General features: G+C 39.5%; 1 protein-coding gene and 1 non-coding gene across 2 annotated transcripts; one reads left to right on the top strand and one right to left on the bottom strand.

Annotated features, from left to right (window-relative positions):
• Positions 1-393: 393 nt before the first annotated feature.
• On the bottom strand, positions 394-467 carry TRNAI-AAU (transfer RNA isoleucine (anticodon AAU)). The gene has a single exon. It is a non-coding gene; the product is annotated as a tRNA-Ile (tRNA).
• Positions 468-1,939: 1,472 nt separating this feature from the next.
• MOK (MOK protein kinase) lies at positions 1,940-21,779 on the top strand. Its single transcript, XM_063159361.1, is given in 10 exon segments — positions 1,940-2,052; positions 6,628-6,731; positions 10,078-10,148; positions 13,019-13,077; positions 13,448-13,501; positions 14,376-14,419; positions 14,421-14,525; positions 16,832-16,931; positions 17,366-17,551; positions 21,031-21,779. Coding segments are annotated over 8 exon segments (630 nt in total). The 5' UTR covers positions 1,940-2,052; positions 6,628-6,711; the 3' UTR covers positions 17,543-17,551; positions 21,031-21,779.
• The last annotated feature ends 1,788 nt before the right edge of the window (positions 21,780-23,567 follow it).

A 23,567-nucleotide genomic window follows, 5' to 3' on the forward strand; every position in this document is an offset into this window, starting at 1 on the left:
CAAGTCTGCTTTAGCAGTGACGTTTGGACGAGTTGCGGTCTCCTCCTAAGTGACCCATTCCGTGAATGTGTGCTCCGTTTCGGGCGGCGGAGCGGGTGCCACGCGGGAAGGACAGCCCACACGGCAGAAAAGAGCCCGAAGGGTCACCCGAGCCCGCTGTAGCCAACCCAGAATTCTGCCGGGGCCGGCCGGGCTCCATCAGGCGCGCAATGAAGCTCGGTCCGTGCCCTGGGCGCTCGACCCCACACAGAGAGACAGCCAGACACACACACACCCCCCAAGTTCCCGGCCGTGCCCTTGTGCAAAGATCACGCCGCGTCTCAGCGCAACCGCGTGAGGTGGGTGGGAATCGCTGGGACGAAAAAAACACGGGAAAGAAAAAGGCAATCCCTGTGGCCCGTACGGGGATCGAACCCGCGACCTTGGCGTTATTAGCACCACGCTCTAACCAACTGAGCTAACCGGCCACTTGGTTAAGCGGCCGCCGCAGGGAGTAATAAAGACAATCCTGTGCCAATGTCCTACCTTTCACTCGAAGTGGCGAAGGCGACGGACTGGGCGAGGAATCTCCTCGTCCCCAGGAGCACCGGACCTGGGCCCGTGCATATGGAAACACACGCTTATCTCCTCAGCAACACCAAAAGCAAATCGGAAAACTTTTCCCTGCCTACAGAGAGATGCAGCGCCTGGTAGGGAACAACCGTAACGCGGAATCGGGGACAACTTCACCTGTGAGTCAATAGACTAATACTTCTTCAAGTTTACTAAGATATGATTACAGTTTCTTTTAATTAAAATATTTGAACATTCTTAAAAAGCATCTACTATTCTGTTCAACACGCTACAAGGATTTTGTTTTGCACGGACAAAAAATTCACTGTTTCCTGGTGTTTTGATTTTTAGTACATATGCTGTACAGAAAAGAACTTTTCTGCCCACCCTTGAAGCCTGCGTTAAAGCACAGGATGTCTGTTTAGCAAGAGGCAAACACCGGGAGGCGGAGACAGGGAGGGGATGACACAGATCTCCAAAATGCAGGTTTTTGGAGACAGCTCGGTGAGAACACAGCCCCTGCTCTCTCCCCGGGCTCTTCTCTGTGCCGGGCTGGCGGTACGGCGGCTCTCCCCATCCCGCAGTGGCGCGCAGGATCCGCCAGGGATCAGGCCATCACCGGGGATGAATCTGAGCCTGCCGGGGCGCTGCTCCGGCCACGGGAGCCTTGGCAGCAGACAGGGCCCGCCGCTGGATTTATGGAGCACGTCTCTTGTCCTAAGGGCTCCCCTCCTTAACCCCTCACCCGCGGGCGGCTCAGCCCCGCCATCCCCGGGGAGTCGGGACGCCAATTGACACCTCGAGGCGAGGTATTTCGAGTTTTATTCTAGTTTGCGCAAAGCAGAGAGCTGGCTGGTATCACACAAAAGTCTAGCCCAGTGATCATCAAAACTTTACACTTGCTATATACCTTTTAACAAACAAAGGCATCAGCATTCCTCGGTTACCAACTATGTAAGTTTTCTATTAATTAGTATTCAAACCACTATTTGGTAGTAACATCTCGTGCTAATTAGTCTGCAGGCGCAGTTCTTTTTTTCCGATTGAGTCTGGGGTCCCTTCTGGGTAGGTGGCCAGTGGGTTGCGACCTCACACTGCCGAAATTACGTTTCCCCCAGTTACTGCTCCATTCTCCTGACTTCAGTCCTGATGGCTCTCGTCCAGACAGCCCATTCACCTTGGGATTTTCTTTCCTTTTCCTAAAAAAAAAAAAAAAAAATTACCCGAGGGTGCGACATGCACAATTCTGCCGCACCTGGGCGCGCACCTGCCGGGCAGGGACGGGGCGCTGGCACGCCGTGCACACTGCGCATGCGCTATCCCCGGCCGTGCCGTGTGCAGCGGGCCGCGGCGCGGGGCCAGCGCGTGCGCGGTTGCCGGGGCGACTGGAACACAACATGGCGGCTTGAGGGGAGCGCCGGCAGCGGGGCCGGGTCGGGCCCGGCCGCTGATCCGCCAGCCCCGGCAGCGGCGGGACGGCGCGGGAGGCACAGTAAGAGGGTACGGGGACAGGCCTCGGGCCCTTTCTGAGGGGTGATGTGGGCCCGGGCCCTCCATGGAGGCTGGCGGGCACGGAGGGGGCCGTGGTCTTAGGGAGCCCCGCGCCGAGGGGGCTGTGGGTGCTTCTGCCGGCCCTGGGAACGCCGAACCCGCGGCCCCTGGGCAGCTCCCGGGGCTCGCATGGCCACCCTGGTCTCTGCGTCCCACTCCTCCGCAGCAGGGAAAAAACGGGTCTGTGTCTGGGCTCCTGCGGGGCATCACCCCGGCCGCCGGTCTGCGAGTGCTTTCTCAGAACTGCTGAGTTCTCCTGGTTCGGCACGCCTTGCTTTCCATCGCTTGGCATCCTTCACGTCTGCCGTGTTGCATCCTTCACATCTGCCGTGTTACATCCTTCACATCTGCCGTGTTGCATCCTTCACATCTGCCGTGTTGCATCCTTCACGTCTGCCGTGTTACATCCTTCACGTCTGCCGTGTTACATCCTTCACATCTGCCGTGTTGCATCCTTCACATCTGCCGTGTTGCATCCTTCACGTCTGCCGTGTCTCTGAGTGCAAGAATTACGTACCATGGCCTTGAGGCTCAACTTCTTCATGTCTGCCTCCTTCATGTCTTTGGTTATTTCTTTCTTCCCACGTGTATCAATGTCATACTTAAACATCATAGCTTTTTCTTCCTCAGTATCTTGGCATCTTTGTAACAAAGCGTCTGCTTTAGATTTTTATAATATCCTCTTTTGACTACTGTAGTGCTGTCTTTTGTGTCATTTTTTTATTGAATTCTTTAATTCTAAATGATTATTAATTTTCCACTCTCTCTAGTTAAAACGATTGGGTGTTGTCTTTGAGCTCCATCACTTGCCCATAATTTATACTTAGATTGTTCCTTATTTCCTGGGCTCTTTAGCCTCTTTTGAATAATTCATGGCCACTTTTTTGGGGTGTTGGATGAGTTCATGTTGCTACAACTTTTTCTTCCCAACCTTTATTTCCCTTTCCACTAAGGATTCTAAGCTTGAACATCTGTGTGTGCTGAAACGGAGGGGAGGGAGGGGAGAGGTTAATTTACATCCATTGTTAGAGACGCATGAGAGAACTCTACCCAGTGATCAGGTCTCTTTTATTCTTCAGACTTCTATGCAAATGTAATTGGAACACTTCCTTTAATTTATCCTCAAAGCTTTCAGTCTTACAATGCTCATAACATTTTTAACCTTTCTTTCAGTCTTCATCTTTGACTACAACAAATTCAGGTAATCCTAACTGGTAGTAAGTTTTGTTTTGTAGCTGTACAAATTTTCATAGCTCAAAGCTGCTCTGACCTGGCTTTTTTTGTTCAGTATGTGTTTGAAGTCTTTTGGTTTGGTGGGTTCTTTTCATCATGATCAGGATGGTGCTGAAGTGGATTTTTAAGAATCTCCAGAAATCTTGGCTTGTGAATGCAAAATTAAAATTTGTTAGTACATCTGAAGTCTAAATTTTATTTCTTCTTATTCTGTATAAATTTCTGTGCTGCTGTTCTTACAATGTGTGATTTTCTTTCAGCTGCTGATTAAACAATAACTTGTCATGGGATCATTATCATTTTGTCTCTGGGAAAAAATCTCTCTTATTTTAGTGTTTTGTTCAGAGTTTACACATTGACTTTATTCATCAAAGAGACATTTCAAATACTGCAATTTTCCTTCCTGATTCCACCCTTTTTTCAGTCAGTTGAAATTATCCAGGCCTTTGCTTCATTCCTTTAACTGGGTGGATCTCATAAGTGCCAGGTGAAAGCCTCAGTTGTTGGTTATGTGTGGGGTATTTATTTTGTCTACAGAGCTCTCTGTTGTGAAGGAATTGCAATAACAAGTGTTACAGGCTTATGTGGAAAAGATCTTCAGTGCTGTAAGGATGTTCTAAAATGTGTGAAGGATTAAGTCCTTGTACTGTATCAGAATTCTGCAATTTCAAATCTAAACAGCTCAACTTGTTTTGAACTCTCCACTCTCATCTGGACTTCTCTTGTATGTGCAAAATACATTTATAGAAGAAAATATATAAACATAACCAAACAGTATAAACATACACCATCTGACTTGTTTAAATACCTGGAGATATTTTCAATAAATTTGTACAAGAATGCTTTCCCTGCACTTCTCTGCCCCAGTACTCTGCTTCATTAACACTATGGCTGGTATGCCATAGATATTAAGATCTCATTTTCAGATCATATGATTTTGAATTATTTTTTTTTTATGCAAGAGAGTCAATTGCTTGCATTTAAGAAAAAAATACAGGAGGGCCATTTATTAGAATAAAAGAGTAAATCAACAAATAACTAACTTTTTTGTGTATATTTTGGGCTCAGGGCTGGCTCTGACATGATAAGAACATGTAACACAGCCAGTGTGTTTGTGACTGGTTGGAGGGCATCAGTTGCTACCAAAAATTGCATTTGCACTGAATTCTGAGAGAGTAGTATTTAAGTAGTCTGAATTTACAATCTCCATCTTACATTTAGCAATTTAGATAGGAGATTAAAACTTGAGGTGGGGATAGAGAACATGGTGATTTTTCCTGACAAGAAGTTCTTTCTTCAGTCTCAGTTGGTGAAGGCTGAGGGTCAGCTCACCTGCAGCACTAACCAAATTACCAAATTACAGCCAAAACAATGAAACTGTCCTGGGGCCTCCTCCCCACGTTGGAGTCTGTTAGAGATTGCCTCCTTTACCCACAATGATTTGCAAATTAATTTTGTGCTTTTAAAATAGCTCGACATGTAAATTGTCTCTATTGAGTGTATGAGCTGATGTGGTTTGTTTTAAATTGCTCTTCTATTTCCAATTTTTCAAATTGAGATGGCCTAATTAGTTAGTTTATGGTGCAGCATGATAGATAATGATCAGAAAACAGAAGCAGCAGATGATAAAAATGAGAAGAGCACCTGACAACTCTCATCTGAGTGCTGCTGCTGTATTGAAGAAAAAGGGGTTGCAAGGGGAAGGTTTCTATAATGAAAATACAAGCATTTGGCTCACAAAGAGAGAGAAACACTTTTTTCTTGTTTGGGTTTGGTATTTTTTTTTTAAGAGAAGCAAGTATGAAAGCTGGAGAGATGAAAAGAGAGTAAGAAACACAAATTGATTGTTAGTTGGAAGACAGCATTAGAGTGTCCCTGCCTAGGTACCTTTTCCCTCTGCAGAATTTCTTGGCAGGCTTTCTCCACTGTAAGGCTGTGTTTATACTTGTAAATTAAACATATCTGGAAATCTTCTTGGACACAAAGAGCAGCTGGCATGAAATAGCCCTCATCTCTGCTCGTAAATTCTCTTATCTTCCAAAACAAGGCAGCAGGGCAGAAACTGCTTGAGCACTGACCTTAGAAGGAGTCCTCCCACAGGCAGGGAAGGTGCCCCACCAAGAGCTGATTGTCACAGGCCATGTCCCTGCCAGGTGCTGTTGTCACAGTAACTCATAACAATTAATAACTAATTCAGCTACACTGAATTTACTGCTATCACAAAGCTTGAGACTCCCAGTTATTCTGACACCCATAAAGGGCTGAATATGATAAAAGAGGTTTTCTGCCCTGCCTCCCTCAAAATGACTGGGTTTGCATCTTTGTTGAATAAAGACCCATGTCAAAAGCAACAGCAGCATAAAGCCAACCAGAACTGGATTTTTCTCAGGTGAAATTACTGAAAAAATTATCAAGGATAGAATCTGTAGGTGCTAAAAATAAAAGGCAATAGGAGGATGAGGTGGGTGAAGGGAACTAGGCACTGGGATTGGTAGGGAACAGTTAATCACAGAGCTGGAGGAGAATAAAGGAGGAAAGAAAAAAGTCAATTCTGATGGAAATTAGAAGACCTGAAAGTTAATATAAATAAAACTTTTTTTTTATAACCCATATCTGCTTCATCCCTTAAAGTTCTGCAGAATTAGAATTGACTGATTTTTCACATCTTTGCATTTGAAGCATTTAATTATCAAAGCCAAACATTACTTTTGGCCCAGAGCAAATCTCAAATCTGAATTTAATATGGGAATAAAGCTTTAAAATCAGAAACTGCTTTGCTTAAAATAAAATATATAAAAAACCCCAAACAAACCAAACAATACCTCCATAAAAAACCCCAACAAATTTCCCATTGTTCCCATGTTGGAACAATGATTCCATGATAAACTTACTTTCCATGATAATTTTGTTTTCAGTACATTGTAAATAAAGGGAGTTTTTTGTTTTGTTTTGGTGAAAGAAGCAAAGAATAAATTCAAATATGAGTTGCTAATATGCTGCAGGATAAAAAAAGGTAGGAAGGGCTGTGTGGAGAGGCATCATGTCTCTAAGCAAGGAAGTGGTAGTTTATTGTCTAAGAATTATTGTCTTCTACTTTCTGGAATATATATTTCTGTAATCTGGGCAGCAAAACTTAATTTGCTATTTTTCATTGCATGTTAACAAAATACCTCTTTTATCTGAAAGTTTTCCATTAGTCAGCATTTAACAAGTAAAGTAAGGATTGATACACAGTCTTCATAATAATTGCAAACATACTGAAACAGTGTATTTTTGTTTTTAAAATACCAGTTGCTAAGATAAGGAGAGGGAACATTTTCTGATGTTCTGGAGAAAGTGAGTCTTTGGGAAGGAAAGTACTGTGCAAGTAAACACATGAAGCAACATTTTGAAAGGTATGCATAATTAATCATGGAAATTGTACAGAAAACCATGTTTAAATTCAGTGAGGGAACACAAAATTAAGACTAAGTGAATCTTTTTAAGTGCACATGAATTAAAAAGGTTTGCATGTGGTACAGAAAGGGAACTCTGCCTTCCTGTTAGGCACTGGGGGTTATTTCCTGGAGTGCTCTAATTGATGTCACCCACTGTGTTAAATGGGGCCTGGCCACTGGGTCAAGGGTGAAAGGATGAGTGAGGAATAAATAGTTGATTTCTGCCTTGCCAAATGCACAAATATACTTGTGCTGGTTTTCTTTTATCTGTAAATAATAATTGCAGGAAATGTGTCAGTCCTCTTCTTGGGGAATACTTTTTTCAGCCTCTTTAAGTGCTGTTGTAATGCAGGTTAAAACCAGTGCATTTATCCTTAGTCAATGTATAGCATTAGTTCTCCTTCATATTTGCATTTATGTTTACATCCATCACTCAGATGTTGTATGGTCCCAAAATAGGTGCATTTATCAGTCAGGGAGATAGAGCAGAGGGCTGTGTGTCAGTAGACATAGACTTGGCATTGTCCTCCAGGTATCCAAGTGCCAACCAGTGCCTCTTGGGTTACTGATTTTATATTCTCAGTTAAATATATCAGTTCCTAATGAAAGCACTGGCAGTGACTCATTTGTACATACAAAGTGAAATGGGACATTTTGCTCTTAGGTGAGATTTCAAAATGTAACTCAGAGCTTCAAAGAATACAAGTTAAGAGAAATATCTTCAAGTAATGTGGCTTCTGATTCTCTGTTATATTGTTAGAGATCTGTTGGTCCATTTATACACTACCCACCATTGACAGAATTGTCCACTTTATGATTAAAACAGTATTTAAACTGTTATTTAATTATATTTAGCGTTTAAACTATCTGCTTAACTGTATCAAGGGCAGATGTATACAACTCAGTGGAAAGGCACTGCAGACTCTGTCATCTTTTCATCTAAAACATCTTTTAGGCCTTTAACCCTTTGATAAATTGACTGACAAATTCTTTTGATGAAGTGAACTCTTTTAACATTATTTTAAACAGAACCTGCCCATACATGGTATTTCTCCTCATTTCAAAGTGGAAAATATTGTTTTGGTGTTTAGCTGTACATCTGACTGGGAAAAGACGTATGTCCTGCTCTGATCCATTCAATAGTGTGCAAAGCTCTTTGTTTCCTGCTTCCTCCCAGAGTTTCTGTAGCATGGGTTTTTTGTTTATTAAAGCCTAGGAGGGCAATGAAATAATATACACAATCATTGAATAGTGTCTATTTTTCATGTAAGAGGTTTCCATCAAAACTTAATCTTAAATGTTACATTTGGCAATGCATCCCACTGAGCAATGTTTGGAATGAATGCTACAGCAGCACAGAGTAAACAGTATCATCCATACTCCTGAGAAACACAAAATTCCTGCTGGGAGCTCCTTGGTGTCCTAACTGGTGTCTGGGGCACAACACATTATTACTTTATTCCTGGGTGAGCCCAGCTGCTCCAAGCTGCAGGAAGGAATAAAGCCATTTACTAATTACTGATCTGCTCAGTAAAGAAACAGGAAGGAAACAATTTATCAGGCCCTGCATTTCAAAGTTCAGTGACAGACTAAAGTTCTGACAGCCTCATGGCTGGGGAAAAATCAGCTATAATCCAGTCCTTGGCTGCAAGACAGTCTTCCTCTTTTCTGTTTAATTCAACTTTAGTATAGCACAAGTGAATAATCTGAGATAAATACAAGCAGTAAGGAAGCCGACTCCACATCCTACTATCTTTATTTTTACATAAAATTGTTCTGTATGCATGGTGCATTGATTTCTTTCTTCTTTATCCCTGTATTTGAACAATATCCAGTAGCTTTTGGGTCTAGAGCAAACCTGTAGATTCTTAACCAGCTTTTTGAGTTTGAAACACATTTCTCAAAATCTGAAGTCTACGTGTCTGCTGTTGTTAAGAAAGTCTGATGTAGCTCTTGTTTTTTGTGTCTCCTTCCCAACAGACCAAAATATTTCAAAGTCAGTATTAAAATGAAAATCTAAATATATGTTAAGCATAGTTAGATTTCATCTCATCATATGTAAGATTTGCTGGTGATTTCAACCCACATCCCATATCCAGTGAGTGCTTTAACTGTTCACCATGGCTCAGTACTCTGGCTGGGCACACTCAGAGCTTATCTCTGGTACTTAAGGATCTTGGCTCGACTTACCAGTTTGAACTAGGGATCAAAGCCAACGATTTGGCAGTATCATTTCACAGGCAGCTTTACAGACATCCCTGTGCAAGCAGCTGAAGTTTGGATCTCAGAGTTAGGCAGTAGCTGAGCTCTGCTTTTGGAAAGAGGTGTCAGTGCTAAAGTTGGGCTCCTTGCCTCATTAAGCACTTCAGTGTCTCTGGGGACGTTCTGTCTCCAGAGTGATCACGTTTTATGACAGCATTTACTCCATTACTGCATGGTACATTTCATCACTGTGCAACAGCAGACATATCCTTCATTATTCAAATCCTTGACACAAAACTTGTTGACTGCTGTGAAACATTTTTCCTTGTCCTTCAGGCTGTGTCACTTCTCTGTTGAAGGCTGTGCAAGCAGCACACTGCCATTGCCAGTCCCGTTTCTGCAGATACAGGATGGCGCTGATCGTGTCGGCAGCCTGGCTTCCTGCAACCCTCAGCCTCAGCTGCTGTGCTGTTAACTGAGGGTGATCCAGCCTGCTCAGCTCCTGCAAGCTGAACTGCAGATTGCACCCTCAACCTTTTCCTGGCTGGCTTAATACAGCACTGCAGGGGAGATGGGCTGTAATGCAATTATCTTACAAGAAAAACTGAAGACATAAAGATGTCTGCCTCTGCAGGGCAGTGAAATGGAAAATAAAGTGTCAGGTGTATTACATCATGATTATACTTGAAATTGCTGTTGTCAGCAAAGTAGTGAGTTCAGATACACATTGCCATGCAATAGAACACTTCTGGAGTTTAAGTAGAAAGTATTTTCACATATAGTGCAGTGGCTTCCCTCTCTTTTCTTCTGAGTTTGTATCAGAATATATTTCTTGATACTGCACAGATATTCCCAGAAAACATGCCTTCAAAAAGCTTCATTGAATAAATCAGTTGACTTCTGCAGTAGGTGCTTTGGATAGCATAATCTGAAACTCTGATACCTCAGATGTAAGTTTAAAAACTTCCATGAGACAGCATCAATTAAAAATGAACATGTCCATTTTAATACTGATTAAACTACTTACTTTTTGTCTACACTGTGGACAAATCAATGTGCAAGTTTTATTTCTAGCTTAAAGTCTCCTTATTTGTTTCTGCAGGGATGAAAGCCCTGGCTCCCTTTCACTGGTATGTGAATTTATGGCCATGACTATTTATGAGCTGATAAAAGGTATGTAGCATATGCTTAAAAAACATAAACTCTCCTTGTGTAGATCACAAAATGGAATTAATTATTTTTCACTTGGTTGTTCACTGTGACAGATTATAGAACTCACAGGGAATCTTGTGCTGTACTGCTTTACCCTTTATTTCTTGCCAGTGGAATATACCCAATTGTTTAAGGCATGGGTAGGTGCAGTCCATAGCCATCCATTCTACAGTCAAACAACCTAGACTGCAAAACACAAAATAATTGCTTTATGGTACAAAAAATAAAATTTAAACAGATTCTTTGTTAGGTCAGGGTGATTGTGAGGTATTCCCATTTATTTCAAAACTATTGAAACAATGAATAAGGAATTTTAGTTTTTGTACTTAGTAAAAAGGTATAACCTTAGTACATTTTCTTTATAAAATTACATTGTTCCCTCCTACTTCCTATATTTAAAAATTCTGGAGCTGTTTGTCAAAGCAGGTCAGAGATCATAAAGCATAAGGAAGAGTTCCTCCAAAAAATTTAGTACAAAAGCTGATTTAAAATCAGTTCTTATATAAACAGAACAGAATTGGATACAGCAAATGAAGGGACTTAGAATTCATGAGTAAAAGAGGATTTTTAAAAATGAATAATTAAGAATTTGTAATGTCTTAACACTTGGGAGTTTAATTTAAATAACTGAACATGCAAGTGTCATTCAGTGTAATACAATAAAGACTTGCTCCTGAACATGACATTGGTGACACTGACTATTCAGATCTCTAACAAAAGGAGTAACTCTGTTTCTGACCTAGATAAGAATGTGAGATTAAAATTGAGTTATTTGCTGATTGCTGAAGTAGATTGCTGTACTAGTTTTAATAAGACATTTTGGGTTTGCTATATTTAGCATGGTATTCAGATGGAAATGAGAATCATCATTTCAGTATGTTCTGATTTTTTTTTTTTTTACTATTTAAAAATACAAGTTCTTTCAAAGTTTCCCAGAAGATGATTGTTTTAACACCACTTAGTTATAGTAAACTCTTTTTCTATGCCATGGTGAATCAGTTCAAAATGAAATCTGTTCAATAGTAATCTGAAATGCTGCAGTTACAGATTATTTGAACATTCACCTGGGCTTACCTGAACTTCTCTAAATTGTTGATTCTTCTTTATGGGTCTGAATTTTGAGTCTGGACTGTGTTTCCCATGATACAGTGCCTTATTTTTAATGTTGTGTAAGGTAGTGGCTCATGGGGTAGAGCTTGTCAAATCATCGAGTATAATGGGAAAGTGAACTGGACTGAGAATGAATTTTTAATTTGACAAGGAGTATGGAGACACTTCTGTAATTAGGAGGAAAGTTCACTGTAATGCTACTAATGTGGAAAGCTGATAGTTTTGTGTTTTTTCCTTAAAAAAACAAGAGATCCATGTTACTTCAATCAAGCCTATTTGTCTTTACACAAAGTCATAATTGTCTTGCTGTTAATTTATAGCAGAAGCATTTAATAACTGAGAAAGAATCTTGCCCTTTATTTAATCAACAGTAGTTTGGTAATGTAAAACAATGAAAAAAGTGGCTGAGAGAGAGGTGTGGAGGATTTCTCAAGAGAAATGATAGAAGCCTCAAGTGCCACTGCCTTAGGATTCACTGTACCATTGCTGCCAAATGAGGTTCCTCCAGTGATAAATCTGGAAGTAGAAGAGCATCTGCTCCAGATTTTTCTAGTGACATGTAATGAAAAAGCAATGGAGCATGACTTCTTTTTATGAAGGCCCAATTCCTTAAATAAGAATAATAATCTAAATTGATTTGAATAGCTGCATTTTCTAATATCTTTTCACTATAAATGACAAAAGTCCTGATGTTGAAAGCACCATTTATCTCTATGGGGACACTAGTACTACAATTCCCCATGTAAATGGTGCTCTGTTCCAAGTGCTTTGTGATCTAATCCTGCTCAGTGGATTATGTGGCTGCCTGGAGGAGCACTGTAATCAGCTGGGAACACAAGTCTGGCTCTGGGGCTCTGGCCTCAATGAGTTACTGTCCTGATAATCCCCCTCCTCCTCCCAGCCAATTACTCATACTACTGTCATCACCAGATCAGTACCTGCTTTGTTTTTCAAAATTGTGATCATTTCTGCCTCCCTTGATGGCATTGCAGTGTTACATAAAGGCATTACAGCAAGATTAAAAGGCCTTTGGAGCCTATAAAAGAAAAAAGCTGAGCAGTTACTGAATGGCTCTGAAAAATAGATAAATTTTATAACTGTAATTATTGCCTTACAGGAAGCTAAACAACATAGGTTAGCCTTGAATTTGCAATTCAGATGTGAATCACAGTCTTTTAACCATGGTGGTAACTTGAGGTGATTGATACAAATCTTTAACCTGAAGGACAATTACTTTGAGTAGAGAGGAAATGAGATATTTAGAAGAACTGCAATGAAATATTGCAGTTCTGCTAGAGCTAGGGGAAATAGATACTGCAAGTAATACATGCAGTAAAAACTGAGGCATCTTACAGAGTATTGAATTGACAATTGTTAGTGCATACTGAAATATAAATTATGTCAGAAGTCAAGTGGAAAATGAATCACAAAGCAAGCCATAGATTACATATAAAAGTAGTATAATTGAAAAAGGTGATATCAGTGCTCTGGAAGCTGAAGTCTATGATATTTGTATTCTATTTGTTCTTCACGAAAAAGGACACACACAACTTGAAATTTTATTCCAGGAAGGAGAAAGCTATTGCCTTAAAAAAAACAAACCAGGAGCAATGTGTAACAGATATGCAAATCTCTAGGTTGTATATAGGTAAAAGTTCTGGTTCAGCCACAGCTTTACAGCAAATGTAGCATACTTTTATTTCAGGGTCTTCTCTAGGCAGAAACAGAATTGTCTGGGGCAGCCCTGACTGCTGCAGGGAGAGAAAAGGCCCTGGCCCAGGTAAATGTCTGTCTGCAGCAGAGCCCTGGGGGGCAGCAGGCAGCCAGAGCTGCTGCCAGCACCCCAAAGGAGCTCTGGTTCCTGCTGAGGAGCCCTCCTGGGGGGGATGGCCCTGGCAATCCTCTGGTAGCCCTGGTGAGAGCAGGAGCACAAAGCCTGGCCTCTCCTTCCTGGACCTGCCCATTCCCCATTCCCATATCTGGAGCTGTTGTCTCACCATGATGGCAAAATTTAATATTTTCTATTATGTTGATAAGTTTGAAAAAAAGTGCTGGTTTCTTTAAGTATTTTTTGTTTTTTACAAATAACTGGAAGCACTGATAATGTTTGTCTTTTTACTGAATTCTTCTCTCTGCTGTGTTTGTATTAGTACAGAAATGGGATATTTCAGAGTGATGGGCAACAAGAAAACATAATAATAAAGGTAATTAAATTTATATGAGGATATTTAACTAAAAGTGATGTATATAAGTATTTTTCTCTTTACCCCGAGAAGGTAATGTTTATTCATGAACAAAAGTACAGTTTTGTAAGAAATATATAGACAGTTACTGTACTCCTGATCTAGGGGAATGAACAAACAATTTTGTTACTGGCTAAAAACTGAAATGACTGAGATGCTTTACACCCTGTATGTGTTCCCTCCAACCTGAAACCTGTTCTTTATCCTCTGTTAATATGTATTTTCATTTCTGTGTTAATCTAGACACAGGAAATAGAGTTCAGTTTTTCAGCTCTTTCTTTCTACATTCAATTCCTCCAGTTAGTGGAAGTTACACAAACAAAAGAGAGCAGAAGACAGTGGCTTTCAGAAGATTTAATTGTAACCCTCTCTCTTGACAGTTCCAGAAAGTTATTTTGCTGATGTTTGAAAAGCAAGGATTTTTAAATTCGGTTTATGAAATTTTATTTTCTGAAGATAAGTTTTTGAGTCATAGAAGTGTAGAGGAGAAGCCAAAGCCACCTATTACATCACTGCTAAACAGAAGAACTTTAATAACTTAAACTAGATGTCCTATTTAGCAGCCTTTCCTTCTGTGATAGTCCCTATGCTCTTAGACCTTTCTTTTCATGATGTACAGAAAGTATTTGAATTACATACTATGGACACAGATACCTTCATGCCTGGACCCTACTCACTGCTTTAATGCAGCTTTACTGCTGTGATACTGCCCCTGGATTTTGGAAAGTTTCTTCTTAAAGTCATCTGTGATTTCTTTTACAATGACTATTTTACAGTCATTGCTTGAATATTTTACTGTTTTTAATCTGTGGAAATACTTTATTTATTTCTGCAGCAGAACAGCCTGAAGTTAAGAGAATTTGGATCTTGTAGGAGTATCCTCCCCATGCTGGTACTGAGCACCTCAATGTTTGCTTACAAAAGGGCTCTGTAGTTACAGAATTGGCATGTGGAGTCCTGGCTGTGTTTTCTATGAAATCACAAGGTACTGTGTTCAGTGGAGGGTTTTGCTTATCATTAATCAAGATAATCAAAGGTAAATAACTCAAATTAGGAGCATGTGGTTTGGATAATGTGATCTTCGTTTCCATGGATTTGTAGAAGAAGCTTCTGTGCTTAGTGTGCAGGGTTCATGAGGCAGTAATCCCATCTGGTCTGGCACTCCCTTCACCCTGTGCCAGGTTAGTAATAAAGCAGTTCAGGAGAACACAGTACAAACAAAAGTGATTTACAAAGGAACATTCTCCCCCAATCACTTAGTATTTAGTAAAAATGTATTTGCTTTATCTCTGTGTAGAGTATGGCTCATTTCTTCTCATGAGCATCACAAACTATCCTCAGTCTTGTTAATGCACTTAATGGTAAAATTTTTCCTACTTTTTTTGGACTTTCTAATACTTTATGCAAAAGCAAGAGGAGATTAGAGAATACACTTCCTCTGATTTACAAATTTGATTTACAGTATAGTGTATCTAAGCCCCTGTGCTCTTAAGATTTTGTGTGCTGGTATATTTTGAAATCAGGTTCTGATGAAGGAAGAGTTCAGGAAAAAACAAAGTCTTTTAAGATTTTTGGTCATAGTGAAACTATTACTTTAAACATTTGTTACTGGTCTTCAAGAAAAAAGCAAAAATACCCACCATGAGTATTTCTCCAATATCTTTGTGCCCTAGCAACAGCAGCAGTTCTTTATTCTCCTCCCACACTGCTGTCTCTGATATGCAACCAGGACTGATAACATTTGCTTTGCTTCTTTCCTCCTCCACATGGCAAGTGCAGCTGCTGCCATCACCATCACATTAAATGACAACCATTATGCTTTGCCTGCTAACTTGTAGAAACATTTCTACTTCTCCAGCCAGAAAACTGTTAAAAGAAAAATCCCAAATGTGGCAGTACTCTTGCAAAGTAAATTGGGACCAAAAGCTTTAAGAATGCCTCGTTTTTTCATTTCAGCTTGAATCAGCTGGGCTTTGTAGCTTAGTAAGAAAATTACATGCTGCAAACTTAAGTTTTCTTAGGGAAAACCCCCAAACTTTAAAGATATTTCCTTGTAGTTTTAGCTTAATGTAAAAAAATCCACTCTTTGCAACCGCTGAACATTTTCAGAGACCTTACAGGTGTGTTCAGAGAGGAAGGAGGGATGTTTGTTGAAATTAATGAATTTGAAGAGATACAGTCTTGCCAAACTGAAGGCAATTATGGACAGGTTTGTTTCTTTTTCAGTGCCTCCTGCAGTTATTGCTGTTGAATGGTTGCATAAGCCTTTATGCTTTACAGCACATTGTGTAAGAACTTTTAGTCTTTTATTCAGCCATGCTGATCTTTCAAATCTTGTTTCCCTTTCTGTTCCCTATAAATCATGATTCCTGGATCACACTTTTCAGTGGCTTGCACAGTTGTTCTTGAATTTGTTACAGTTTTACATTTGACAGCAGCACATTTTTTAGTTCACACAGAAACTCGTCCCAGCTGCATGTCTTGGTGCAGCTGCACAATGTGAATCAGATCTTTTTTCTCCTTCCTCTAAGCTTTATGAGGACACTCAGAGCAGTGTGCAGCCAGCTGTTTGACTGAATTTGCAAACAGTTAAAAAGAAGTTTCTCATGTCTACAAAGGGGCTGAGTGTTTTGCTTTCAAGAGTCATGTGGTGCTACTGAAGTGTTTCTTGAATTATAAGCCCAAAGAAAAAAGCAACAAGTGCAGGCAATGTTACTGGACCCGACTGAAGTCAGATTGCTCTAATGTGATAACAATGTTTCAAGGACTCTGTGCAAGTTTTATATTAACTGAGGATCAAGCTCAGGAATGCAGTTCAATTTACCATGTTTCCAGTATTGCTGCTTGCAAAGAACCTGTGTATTAGGAATGGAGTGTTATAAATACATTTCTATGTGCATACACAGCAAGAGAGACTGCTTGATTCTGCTGTCTTAAAATGAGGAGAATACATTGTCTTCTAGGATCTGCCACTTTACTAGAAGCAAACACAATCCCAGATCCATTGTCCTTCACCACAAAGGATGATCTCTTTACATATTTTTCCCCAAACCAGCAGGAGAGGGCAGCTACAGATTTCTGTTTAATAACCCAAGCTACTCCATCAATGCAAACCAGCAGCTGTGTTGCTCTGCTGCTCACTTTATCCTCCAGTTGTTGATAGGTATTAAGCTGTCCACAAATGAATAATTCTATCATGTAATCTTTCTCACAAAAAAAGGTTTTTTTTTAATCAAAAGTGACAGTTCAACTGTGTCTTGTCTAGTACTAATACCATTTCTTACCTTGCAGTTTCCAGTCTCTTTTTCTTGGATATAATGAGCTGGACCGCATCTCAAAAATCCATGAAGTGATAGGCAGTCCTGGTAACAAAACTCCAAAAGTTCAAGCAGTAAGTATGCCCTCCCATAGCTACTAATCTCACTGTTTCAGTGTCCACAATGGAGCTGTACAGCTGTGTGCAATGTCTGCTCAGGAAACCACCACAAAAACCTAAATCTGTTGTGCTGACACAAGAGCAGTTTCTGCTGTCCCTGCCCAGAGACAGTCACCCATTCCTGAACCTTAAAGGCAGAGCAGAGGAAATCTGAACCTGTCTTCATCTTATCTGGCCTTTTATTTCCATAGTATCTTTAAGGCCAGTGACATAAATTTTTAGGAAAGAAAAGGGTTTTTTTCAAGTACTACCTACTTTTCTCTAGTGAATGATTACCTAAATCAGGTGAATTATTTCTTTTCAGTGAATTGTAATCCTCTCTGAATATGCATGATCAAGCTTGCTTAACACAGGTCAAGAATTTTGAGTTTTGAATCCTCCCTTTAAAGAAAGGAAAAGGAAAGTCTTCTCTTGTGCACAAATTGCCTTTTAAAAGTTTCTGTTTCCTGTGTGCAATGATAAAATATGACCTCAATGAGAGAACTGCTGCCCATCAAACCTTACAGCACCCTGATTTTCAGGAACTCTGGCAAGTGACTTCAAATCACTTCAGTTTTGAAGACTAAAGTCAAAAGGTGAGGGGAGCATTGTGTCCATGTTTTAAGTGGCATGAAATTAAATTTGTTTCCTGTGCCATGTCTTGTCAACCATGAACATAATTCAGTCAATGTAGTTCTTTGCATTGAGTCCAAAGCTTACCTAAAGCACTACTGTCTCTATTCTTTTTGCCCCCACCTTTTTAAGACAGCCAATACATGAGCTTTAACTGTGCACAAAAAATTAAGAGTAGTAGGAGGTCAAGTACCTCAGGATTTGTGGCAAATTTCAAAAGCAAGTCCAAGACAGGTAGTATTAAAGTGGAAGAACTGTCAGCCCATTTAGAGAAAGTAATTTGTAGCACTGAGCTTGTTAGCTAGAAACAAATGTTTTACTTAAGCTGATTACTTGGGTTTATTCTGTCTGCCTAAACACAGATCTTTATTTGGTCTGATGCAGTTCCCCCTCCCCCCAAATCCCTGACATACACGAGTTAGAATTTAGAAGCTCTCATACCTCATAATCCCCTCAGTAGATTCTTGTTAGAGTTGCTGTTACTTAAAGAGTCAGCTCCACCTTTATTTTCAAATATCATCATCCTGTTTTTGATGTCTGCCTTGAGTTAAAAAGTTTTCCAGATGAAGTGTGACAGAGACAGGAATTATGCTTTTGCCTTTTCAGGGCTTCGGTCTACTTTTTGAGCAAATAAAATATTTTTTTAAAAAAACTTAATTATCATGTATACAGATGATATCAGGGAAAATTCTAAATGTGTATATGACATGAAATAATAAATAATTAAATTCTGATAACAAATTCTGGCCAACTAAAACTTTGTTTATACTATATATACCAGCTATGTGAAAAATTCTCTGTGTATTCACTTGCTGTATCAACAAGGTGAGGTGGAAGTTAATACCACACAGAAAACTCAAATACAGGTTTTTCTCAAAAAACCCTCAAAAACTTCCACAAACTAGCAAAGAATAATTATAAATTATTTTCTGCTGTACATTCAGCTTTGAAAGCATGAACTCTCCTTCTACAGGAGAAGCCACTTTTCCCACAAATTTAGTTCTGGGATTCATCAGTGTAGGTATTCTAAGAAGTTCCTTTAGGCAAGATTTCAAGAAATATCATGTAAGGCAAATAATTTTTAAAAAGGAACAAGGTGAAGTTGTAATTGGCTGAGGGTTTTTTAATTTCTGATTATTTGGGGTTTCTTTTCTAATTGTATTCCTTAAGATGTTCTCAGAAAGAAATTGAATCTTGTTTATTTATTTTAAAAGCATTCTCTCAGGAAAGTCTAGGAAAAAAACCAAATCAACAACATCAGTCTCCACTGGGAGAATTACCAAAATTAATTTTTCTGGAGCGGCCAAATCGATTTCCTTTCCTACTCCTACATTGCTTTCAGTTTTCTGGAAACCTAAGGAAGGTGGTGGAACCCCTGTGTTCCAGTCTGTCAGATTTACTGGATCAAATACTGAGGTGTAGACTCTCACTTGCCCACTGAAGCACATTTGAAACTTCTGTTGTTTCTTCAACAGTCTGAGAAACAGAAGGCACTTCAGTCTTCCCTGAAACATTTCCATTTGACTGCTATAGAAGGAATAGAAGTGAGAGAGACCCAGTCATGCTTCTCTTGTTAGAGATCTAACAAGAACAGCAGTGCCTGATTTTGTCTTGCTCTGCCAATTTGCAGGAAAACCCCACAAGGTTTGAGGGCTGGTTTCCTACCATTTTGATATTATGTTCCTGAAGGGGGTCAATATTTAATTGAAGCATTGTTCTGGCAGAGCACAGAGAGTGTTCTGCATTGAACTTCCTCAGTACTTGTTCCTTTTAGAACCTGATGGAGGAGGAGGTTGGTTAAAAATAACATGAAAGGATTCTTTGAGTTCAAGTATTAGGAGTGGAATGTTATCTACAGAATTTAAGTTTTCAAATTGTATTACAAATGACAGCTAACTGCTATATTTTTTTTAGATTTAAGAGTTTGGGGTTTTTTCAGTTAGCTCTGGAAATTATTCCTCTCCTGTACTCACTAACTTCCACCTCAGGTTCTACTGAGAATGTGCAAATTGGGCAATCATATGAGATACCTGATTTTAATGCAGTTTCTGTAACTGCTGAATATTTTTATGTAACTATAATCTAATTCAAAGCTAAACCAACTTTTTGCTGATTCAAAAGCAAGCAAAACTTAGTCACAGTTTGTTCCAAGCCATTGATCTTAACATTAATCAAAAGTCTTAACAGGGACTGATGTTGCAGCCAGTTGCTTAAAAGAGCAGTAAAAGCACATAGCTGAGAATGCTTCAGAAATCTGGCACACAGATCACCAGCAACAATTTAACAGAATATTTCCTATTATTAAATAAAGTGAGAGTTACAAGGCAACATTCTTATCTTACTGGGAAAGAATCTTTATTCCAGATTGATACCATTGATTTTTAAATTCCTGAGATCTAAAAACTTGCATTAAATAATTTCTAATACATAAATTTGGTGATGTGTTAGAGAACATTTTGTTAGAAAATGAAAGTCTGTGCAAGTCATACTTGGCTGGGGGTTAAAAATCTTCTCCCTACCAAGTGTGCATGCAAGACAGGTTTGGAAAATAACCTTTTTGGAGGTTTTAATAGTTATAAAAGTTACTCTGCTCATGACTGGGAAGTGATCATCATTTTTTTTCCATAACCAAACACTGGGCTCTGGTGCTGCTGCTCAAAACCCCAGCCATGAGCAGGAGGCAAAGGGCATTTTGTGTGAGAGGTACTGCTGCAGGGAGCACCATGGAAAATGGGGCACTGGGGAGGAGCACATCACATCCAAGTGTCACTCAGCCAACCCTTAGGCATCAACCTGAGATTTGTGCTCTAGATCCAGACTATTTGTTTTAACCAATTAAGATACACAATGCAGTAAAATACAGGTTAACATAAAGATCTTGTAAGAGTAAAAATTAAGCTTGTTACATTCTCAGCTCTCCTTCTGAGACTCCACAGGGCTGTGCATTTGTGAAAATAATTATTCTTCTCACTCATTTGAGCTCTTCCAGATAGTAGGCTTTTTGCTGTGGTTTGGTTGTTTTTGTAAGAAGAGGCATCTCAACACTTGTAGGGCTCTGTTGTGACTGGATTAGATCCTAATCCTTGTTCAGGTCAACTCTGGACAACTTTAAGCATGCCCAAATTCCACATTGTAGCTTTTCTGTGTGGAAGCTCATGAGACTCAAGTTCTTTATGAATCCTTTTGACATCTACTGCTTAAAAGCACTTGTCTAACTTATGTTTGTCTTCATGTTTAGAAGATGGTATTATTATCACATACTGTACTGAGGATCAATCTGACATTTATAAGGAGATTCTTGAAAATGTAAAAATAGTCATAGGGTAAATGTGGTGCAGACTGTGGGAGTATTTGATATTGATTCAAATTTGACTACCCAAGTTAAATATCCTGCACCACCTGCATCATGTACCATTGCTCAATTTATGTCATTTCTTCATAGCAAACTTTCAGAATCTCAACAGCAAGAACGGAAAAAACATCCCAGCCTTGGCAAGAACTTGTATAGAGAAGACTAAAGCACTTGAACAAGGCTCTGCAGGGAAACCTCTGTTGCTGCTGCTTGCACTAGGTGTGCCAAAGGAAGGGCAGATTTCTCTTACTAGGACTGAACAAATACATGAGTTTTGGTGGAGGAAGTGCTTTACACCAGTAAAGTGAGAAAACTGTAACAAGGGAAAAGAGCAGAACACAAGGGTACAGCTAACTGCTCCTTGTCATGTTATTGAAACTCCTGCTGCATGGATGCTGCTTTCCTCCGGTCCCAAGCAAAAAATGTTCTCCTGAACACTGTATCTCCAAGTAGAGTGACTGGCTGAGGTTTCTTGCTCTGTTACATTTCAGTGAATCATCTCCCCACATCTGTATGCTTTCATGTTAGCAGCTCATACTGATAGAACAGAGAAATTCAACAATAAGGCAATACATTATTTGTCTGAATACTTACCATAGGGACTTTTTATAGACAGACAGATTAGATAGATATGTGAAAAGTATGATGCTACACTTTGAAATTAAGGACTTCAGGTCTGTAGGCAGGCAACACAGTGCAACAGTAACCTCCAAGTTCTTACCTTTGGAACACTGAGCAAAAGGTGCCATGAGCTTATCCAGTGCTTTTTCCAGAGAGGAAGATGGTGAGTTGCTCAGTGCTGATATATTTGGAATTGAGCATAATGAGTAGCATTAAAATTGATGGTCTAAAAATAGGTAACTAACTGGATCCAAGGGAGCTCACTCTCCACTGTTGTTGATTTCTTACAAAAAGAGAGGACAAATCCTACTACCCACATTTGATGGATTGTTCTGACTCAGATCTCCCTTACCTAGCACTATACAGGGGTCAAAGCTCAGATTATCAAAACTATATTCCTGATGGAGATACATTTATTGTATTTGTTGCTTCCCATAATCAGTTTCTGGAAGCCTCAAATCACAGATGCTGAAGTTTAAGTATTTTGACTAAAAAATATAAAATTTGATCAAACTGTGTTTGGACAAGGTACTTTTCTGAATTCAAAAGTGTTATTGCCACTGTTTGCTTCCCTCGTTAATATATCAGGTAGATGATTATTCATTCATCAGGAAAAAGATGAAGTCAGAATTTTTGTAAGTTTTAACCTGGAAAAAAAGGGCTACCAGAAGAACATCTTATGTATTATGACATTCTGTGTATCTGTGGCTGTCCCCAGATTCTCTGGGGAGAATAAGAATGATTCTGGTTGTAATGAGAATGGCAATTTCATGTTCAACACATCATTTTTGCTATAAAATTGCAAATCTGAAGTGAAGAACCATATTGGAATTTTTCTTCTTTTTTTTTTTATACTTTCAGGTGGATCTTACTCAGTTTGGCACATACAGTACTTCAAGGATATTGATTTCCTAACAAGTTCCTTGCTGTTAAACCTCTGGAGACAACTTACACTTCTCTGGCTGTTGGATGAATAGGCAAACTTGAGTTTTCCCACCTGCTTTACAGTTAAAATGCACCCAAACTTTAAACTACAAACTGGCAAGTATAGCTCCTACCCTCATTCTTCCAGCTAAAATTCCATACTGAGATTATCTGTGTTCTGCTCACTTTTAATTATTTTTTTAATGCAGTAGGAGAAATATTTTTATTAAAAGTTGTATCTACAGTAGAGGTTTTAAGTTCCTTCCAGGTAAGTTATTAGTACCCTGTTTCTTAATAAAATAATTTTCTTCCATACGGAATAGAGTGTGGTATGGGCAATTCAAGTTTCTAGATGATTGCTATTGATGATAATTTCTTTCTTCTTTACTATTGATGATAATAGTAAAGAAGAGGCTGAGAAAAGAAAACCCCCCCACATTCCTTGTGTGCTGCTGGACTATGATTTGTGGCAGGGACATTCCCTGCCAACCCAGATGTGAGTAGCTGCTGCTGTTCCCCTGGTGTTGGATATTGCAGTTCTTTCCCTACTGGTTTTGTATTTTTCCAGCTGAAGGAAAAAAGTCTTTTAAACTTACTGCATATTTTTTCAACTGTTTCATTTTGACTCAGTCCATATGAAGCAGTTATCTACAAGAAGTCTATGGGGAGATAATTACACTAGTTTTCAGTGATGAGGTTTATCTGTATTTTAACAGTTAAGCCCACTATGTTAATAAAACAAAACTTCTGAAAAATAATCCTGCTCAGTTTCAGTATTTTCCCCATTCCTTGTACTTTAGAAGAAGACAGATAAGAATTGTAAAGCACAGCTACATCTTGAATAAAGTAGGGAACTGATTCCCAGCTTATAAATGGATCTGGCAGTTCTCTACATGCTGGCTGCATTGCAAGGATGAGACTTAGTTACAAGCTACTGCAGTTGCTTCTCCCCAAACATTCATTCATTTCCTGAAAACAAATTGCTTTTCATGCCAGAAAATGTCTTAAGTTTACTTGTAATTAAAAAAATTCTACCCAGCTTTATTGTTGGAGAGCAGGAAGGGCATTAACTTGTGCCCACA

The sequence above is a fragment of the Melospiza melodia genome, chromosome 6 (assembly GCF_035770615.1).
Source record: "Melospiza melodia melodia isolate bMelMel2 chromosome 6, bMelMel2.pri, whole genome shotgun sequence".
Classification (NCBI taxonomy): Eukaryota; Metazoa; Chordata; class Aves; order Passeriformes; family Passerellidae; genus Melospiza; species Melospiza melodia.